Source organism: Terrapene carolina, unplaced genomic scaffold (genome assembly GCF_002925995.2).
Source record: "Terrapene carolina triunguis isolate 2854851 unplaced genomic scaffold, T_m_triunguis-2.0 Scaffold9061, whole genome shotgun sequence".
Taxonomy (NCBI): domain Eukaryota; kingdom Metazoa; phylum Chordata; order Testudines; family Emydidae; genus Terrapene; species Terrapene triunguis.
In genome coordinates this window covers 4217-11229 of record NW_020673412.1, presented here as the reverse complement: position 1 = coordinate 11229, position 7013 = coordinate 4217, and the positions used below count along the sequence as shown (strand labels likewise).

General features: G+C 51.1%; 1 protein-coding gene across 1 annotated transcript; it reads left to right on the top strand.

The window, feature by feature from the left end:
• Nucleotides 1-3: 3 nt before the first annotated feature.
• LOC113408341 (twitchin-like) lies at nt 4-1129 on the top strand (the record flags this gene model as incomplete). Its single annotated transcript, XM_026661532.2, has 1 exon — nt 4-1129. A coding segment is annotated over one exon (1126 nt), but the record flags the coding sequence as incomplete, so codon positions are not given.
• Nucleotides 1130-7013: the final 5884 nt, after the last annotated feature.

Sequence of the window (7013 nt, the reverse complement as noted above, 5' to 3'; positions counted from 1 at the left end):
GGGGCCCTGGTGGAGATTTTAACCAACAAGGAGCAATCGCCATTTGGTACCCAGAGACTCAATGAATTTCTGGAGAAGAAACAGGAGGAAATGGATTTTGTCAATTCCTACCTGGCTGAGCTAGTGGAGGTGGAAGTCGTATCCTCCAGGAGTGAGCTACAACACATAGTTCTCAGCCCCAGGCATGAGTTTGTTGTGTCTCTTTCATTCACTTCATTGCACAATGAGGAATCCTATTTATCAGAATTGAACCTTTGGCTGCGGAGACAATTTATGAAGAACATTCATGTTCCAGCATTAGCCAGTTCTGCCTGTGAGACACCAAAATCCAAACAGTGGTTTGAGGATGAAGAGATAAGAAGAAAAGCACGACAAGCCGTAAAGTCCTTCTCCGGCTTTGCCCGTGTCAATAAATCTAACGGGAAGACTCGGTTTATTGTGGCATCTGTTCCAAACAAGGACAATCCAGGGGCTTCGATTTACCTGTATGCAGATGGAGAGCTGGTCAGCACCAACTTTGAGCCTCCATCAAAGCCTCTTCCTCCCCTGATTGGTGGAATCAGACATGACCGTGTGCAGCTCACGTTTAACCCAGCAGCCTATGGCAGGGCTGCGATATCCGGCTATCGGGCAGAGTACAGAATTGTAGGGCAGGAGAACTGGACGGCTGTGACTGTAAATAACACACATGGGACGTTCACAGTAACAGGGCTACGTGCAAAGACCGAGTACCAGTTCCGATACGCTGCCGTGAGCAAATCAGGGCTCAGCGAGAGCAGCGACGTGAGTGATCCTGTGAAGACTCTTCCCCCTACCAGCCCACCTGGGAAGCCCGTTACAGTTATTGGAGGTTCATCTGCCATCACCCTCACCTGGGAGAGTCCAAGTGTCACTGGAGATGGAGTCAGTATAAGGGAGTATAAGGTGGAATATAAAGAGAAAACAGGAAATATGAGTCAGGAGGGGAAAGACAAATGGCTGGAACGAAGGTCAGGAAGGAGAACTGAATCTTTTAATGTTAAAGGACTGAGGCCTGAGACGCCCTACAGATTCCGAGTGTCGGCTGTGTGTGCGGATGGGGCTGTGAGTGACCCAAGTGAGGAGACTCTGATTTCAACGCTAAAGGAAGGTAAACACTTAAATATGTTTCCATATTCTTCCTTCAAATATAGGACCTGGAGGTGGCTGATTCAGGTAAAACTACACTTCTCATTGGAGAGAGACTGAGAGCTCAGTTGTGGAGTGTAGAAGTAACTTCAGAATCAACCTATTTTTATGGTGGGTTATTATTTGCATTGCAGTGGTGTCTTCATGACCCAGTCAGTCTTGGGGCTCCATGGTGCTAGGCAAAGTACACAGACATAGAGCAGACAGTCCCTGTTCGGAAGAGCTAACAATCTAAATAAACAGGACAGACATAGGCTGGGAGAGAGGGAGTATTATTGTCCCCATTTTACAGATGGAGAATTGAGCCCCAGAGAAATTAAGGTTCAGATCTACAAAGACACTTAGGTGCCTAAACACCAGATTTAGGCACCACTGCAACCCACTAAACCCCTGCTTGGCTACCGCTGAAACCTGTAGGTGTCTACATTTTCAGGGTAAAACTTTCCTACACACCTAAGTTTCTGTTCCTGGGCATGTGCTCTCTGGCCTTACTCTGCCTATCTCCTACCTAAGCCCCAGCATGATCCACAAACCAGTGGATAAACTCCTATCTTTCCTTGAAGGGCCCAACCTGGTAGACGTGCTCTGAGCAGGACGACCGCATCGGGCCCCATTCCAATTCCAGCTGAAGGAGGGGGTGGTGATGCTCACATGTGACTTTTAGCACAGTGGCTAAAGCACACACTTAGGATGTAAGAGACTCTGGGTTCAAATCCCCCTTCTCCTTGAGGCTGGGAGCAGGGATTCGAACTGGGGTCTCCCACACCTTACTCAGGAGAAAGTGTGAACCGCTGAGCTATGGGATATTCTGATGGGTGTGTTGGTGGGTCTCTCAAACTCTCCTGTTGAAGGGTGTGACGGAGTCACAGGCCCGATGCTCTGGAACTGCTCTGTATGAAGCCAGCCAGGACTCCGCGTAGCGCGACTCCCCTCAGGGCTGTCCAGGGCAAGGAGCCTGCTTGGCTTCGGCCTTCCTGGTCTGACCTCGGAGCATTCAACATCCCTGTTCACACTTCCCCTTGGTGGCTGAGCCAGCGGGCCCCGCACCCCAACTCCACAGTCAGCAGTGCCCCTCAGCCAGCATTGCAAAGCAGGAGGGTTTACTGGTCAGCAGGAACACAGCGTAGAACAGAACTTGTGAGCACAGAAGTCAGTGACTTTCAGCAGAGTCCATCTTGGGGGGACCCCAGGCCAGATGGCCTGGACTCCCCCTCTTACAGTCCTCCCCAGCAGACTGCCCTGGATCCCCCTGCCTGGCCTCTAACACGCCTGTTGCTCCTCCTCTGGTCTTTGTCCTGCTCCCCGGGCAAAAGGTGTCACATGGGCGCATCCCCCTCCCAGGTCTCAGGTTACGAAGGGGGTCGGCCATCACCTACGTGCAGACAGCTGGGCAGCCTCACCTGCCCTGAGGGGCTCAGCAAAAATCTCACACCTTTATCTCCACCACCTAGGCATTGGTGCAGTACACAGGGAAACTGAGGCACACACAGTATTAGCATAGGACAGTAAGACTCACATGCAACATAACAAGGTGAATAAAACCCCACTTTGTCACAAAGGGATTCATCTTTGGATAAATAAAGAGTCATTGGAGCAGGGGGACTGGATCCTGGTTCTCCCACCGCCTCGGTGAATTCAGTCTCACAAGAAACTACGTAGGTGTCTAAGGCAACTGACTCCAGGAGAGCAGTTCCCAGCTGTGAATTGTTAGTAGATGGGGGATAGCTCAGTGGTTTGAGCATTAGCCTGCTAAACCCAGGGTTGTGACTTCAATCCTTAAGGGGGCCATTTGGGGCAAAAATCTGTCTGGGAATTGGTCCTGCTTTGAGCAGGGGGTGGGACTAGATACCTGCTGAGGTCTCTTCCAACCCTGATATTCTAAGTGTCTCCCTGGAGTGTGGTGCCCATCTCCATGAGAGGGGTGGGGCATAGCAAACAACCCTTTTGGCTCCTTGCCTAGCATATAGGCTTTTGTGGACCTCATTCCTAGGTGCCATTCTCTCCCCATGCATTTTATAAGGAATCTAGATGCCTAGCTCAGGCTTTGTGGATCCAAGTGATTTTCTAAGTGTCTAAACGTTAGGCACCACAACACTTAGGCCTGGTCTACACTACGAGTTTAGGTCGACTTTAGCAGCGTTAAATCGAATTAAGCCTGGACACGTTTACAGGACGAAGCCCTTTCTTTCGACTTAAAGGGCCCTTTAAACCGGTTTCTTTACACCACCTTCGACAAGGGGATTAGCGATAAAATTGGCCTTTGCGGGTCGGAATTGGGGTAGTGTGGACGGAATTCGACGTTATTGGCCTCCGGGAGCTATCCCACAGTGCTTCATTGTGACCGCTCTGGACAGCACTCTCAACTCAGATGCACTGACCAGGTAGACAGGAAAAGCCCCGCGAACATTTGAATTTCATTTCCTGTTTGCCCAGCGTGGAGAGCACAGGTGACCACGCAGAGCTCATCAGCACAGGTAATCGTGATGGAGTCCCAGGATCGCAAAAGAGCTCCAGCATGGACCGAACGGGAGGTACGGGATCTGCTCGCCATATGGGGAGGTGAATCAGTGCTGGCTGAACTCCGTAGCAGTAAAAGAAATGGCAAAATATTAGAAAAAGTCTCCAAGGCCATGAAGGACAGAGGCCATAACAGGGACACACAGCAGTGCCGCGTGAAAATTAAGGAGCTAAGGCAAGCCTACCACAAAGCCAGAGAAGCAAACGGAAGGTCCGGGGCAGAGCTGCAAACTTGCCGCTTCTACGCGGAGCTGCATGCCATTCTAGGGGGTGCAGCCACCACTACCCCACTGTGTGCTATGACTCCATCACTGGAGAAACACACAGGGAAGCGGGTTCTGGGGACGAGGAAGATGAGCATGAAGATAATGTAAATAGCTCACAGCAGCAAGGAAGCAGAGAAACCGGTTTCCCCAACAGCCAGGATATGTTTGTCACCCTGGACCTGGAACCAGTAACCCCCGAACTCACCCAAGACCCTGTGGGCACACAGGGGACCTCTGGTGAGTGTACCTTTGTAAATATTACACATGGTTTAAAAGCAAGCGTGTTTAATGATTAATGATTAATTTGCCCTGGCAATCGCGGCCAGTACAGCTACTGGAAAAGTCTGTTAACGTGTATGGGGATGGAGTGGAAATCCTCCAGGGACATCTCCAGAAAGCTCTCCTTCATGTACTCCCAGAGCCTTTGCAAAAGGTTTCTGGGGAGGGCTGCCTTATCCCGTCCGCCATGGTAGGACACTTTACCACGCCAGGCCAGTAGCATGTAGTCTGGAATCATTGCATAACAAAGCATTGTAGCGTATGGTCCCGGTGTTTGCTGGCATGCAGACAACATCCATTCCTTATCGCTCTTTGTTATCCTCAGGAGAGTGATATCATTCACGGTCACCTGGTTGAAATGGGGTGATTTTATTAAGGGGACATTCAGAGGTGCCCGTTCCTGCTCTTCTGAACAGAAATGTTCCCCGCTGTTAGCCACGCGGTGGGGGGAGGGGTGAAGTGATCATCCCAGAGAATTGGGTGTGTGCGGGGGAGGGGGTTTAGTTGGGTTTGTGCTGCATGTTAACCCGGAAACCGCAGCCCCTCCTTTTACATTGAAAACCCATTTTAAATGGCCAACCCAATTCATCCTTGATATGGGAAATGAGGGCGCTGCTGTTTGAAACCATTCCCACATGTTAAGAAGGTTAAAAAAGCCAAAAGACTGTGGCTTACCATGGCTGCCTGCAAGCCGAAATCTGTTGCCTGGCACTGCGTGAGTGATCTCTCACACCAAACCAGCAGGCCCTCAATATAAGAGGAAAAATGCGACCTTGTAACGAAAGCACATGTGCTGTGTAATGTGAACAGCAAAATTTAACGTGAAAGAGTGTACCCATTGTTCTCTAAAATGTGTCTTTTTTAACCACCTCTCCCTTCTCCTCCACCAGCTGCAAATGTTTCTCCTTCACAGAGGCTAGTGAATATTAGAAAGAGAAAATGGAGGACGTGGGACGATATGTTCACGGAGCTCCAGATGTCCTCCCACGCTGATAGAGCACAGCAGAATGCATGGAGGCAGTCAATGTCAGACATGAGCAAAGCACAATATGAACGAGAGGAGAGGTGGTGGGCTGAATCGCGGGATGAACAGAGCAAGTGGCGGGCTGAAGATGATAGGTGGTGTCAGCTTGCTGACAGAAGGCAAGAGTCGATGCTCCATCTGCTGGAGCATCAAACTGATATGCTCCAGCGTATGGTTGAGCTGCAGGAAAAGCAGCAGGAGCAGAGACCGCCGCTACAGCCCCTGTGTAACCAAGAGCCCTCCTCCCCAAGTTCCATAGCCTCCTCACCCAGACGCCCAAGAACATGGTGGGGGGGCCTCCGGCCACCCAGTCACTCCACCGCAGATGATTGCCCGAGCATCAGAAGGCTAGCCTTCAATAAGAGTTAAAGTTTTAAAATGCAGTGTGTCCTTTTCCTTCCCTCCTCCCCCGCCCATCCCAGGCTACCTTGGCAATTATCCCCCTAGTTGTGTGATGAATTAATAAAGAATGCATGAATGTGAAGTAACAATGACTTTATTGCCTCTGCAAGCGGTGCTCAAAGTGGGGAGGGGAGGGTGGGGTGGTTGGTTTACAGGGAAGTAGAGTGAACCGGGTGGGGGCGGGGTGGAGGGTGCATCAAGGAGAAACAAACAGAAGTTTCACACCGTACCCTGGCCAGTCACAAAACTTGTTTTCAAAGCTTCTCTGATGCGCACCGCGCCCTGCTGTGCTCCTCTAACCGCCCTGGTGTCTGGCTGCGCGTAATCAGCGGCCAGGCGATTTGCCTCAACCTCCCACCCCGCCATAAATGTCTCCCCCTTACTCTCACAGATATTGTGGAGCGCACAGCAAGCAGCAATAACAATGGGGATATTCTTTTCGCTGAGGTCTGAGTGAGTCAGTAAGCTGCGCCAGCGCGCTTTTAAACGTCCAAATGCACATTCCACCACCATTCGGCACTTGCTCAGCCTGTACTTGAACAGGTCCTGACTCCTGTCCAGGCTGCCTGTGTACGGCTTCATGAGCCATGGCATTAAGAGGTAGACTGGGTCCCCAAGGATCACGATAGGCATTTCAACATCCCCAACGGTTACTTTCTGGTCCGAGAAGAAAGTCCCTTCCTCCAGCTTTCGAAACAGAGCAGAATGCCTGAAGACGCGAGCATCATGTACCTTTCCTGGCCATCCCACGTTGATGTTGGTGAAACGTCCCTTGTGATCCACCAGGGCTTGCAGCAGCATTGAAAAGTACCCCTTGCGGTTTATGTACTCGATGGCTTGGTGCTCCGGTGCCAAGATAGGGATATGGGTTCCGTCTATGGCCCCACCACAGTTTGGGAATCCCATTTCAGCAAAACCATCCACTATTGCCTGCACGTTGCCCAGAGTCACTACCCTTGATATCACCAGGTCTTTCATTGCCCTGGCAACTTGGATCACAGCAGCCCCCACAGTAGATTTGCCCACTCCAAATTGATTCCCGACTGACCGGTAGCTGTCTGGCGTTGCAAGCTTCCACAGGGCTATCGCCACTCGCTTTTCAACTGTGAGGGCTGCTCTCATCCTGGTATTCTGGCGCTTCAGGGCAGGGGAAAGCAAGTCACAAAGTTCCATGAAAGTGCCCTTACGCATGTGAAAGTTTCGCAGCCACTGGGAATCGTCCCACACCTGCAGCACGATGCGGTCCCACCAGTCTGTGCTTGTTTCCCGGGCCCAGAATCGGCGTTCCATGGCATGAACCTGCCCCAGTAACACCATGATTTCCACATTGCTGGGCCCTGTGCCTTGTGAGAGGTCTA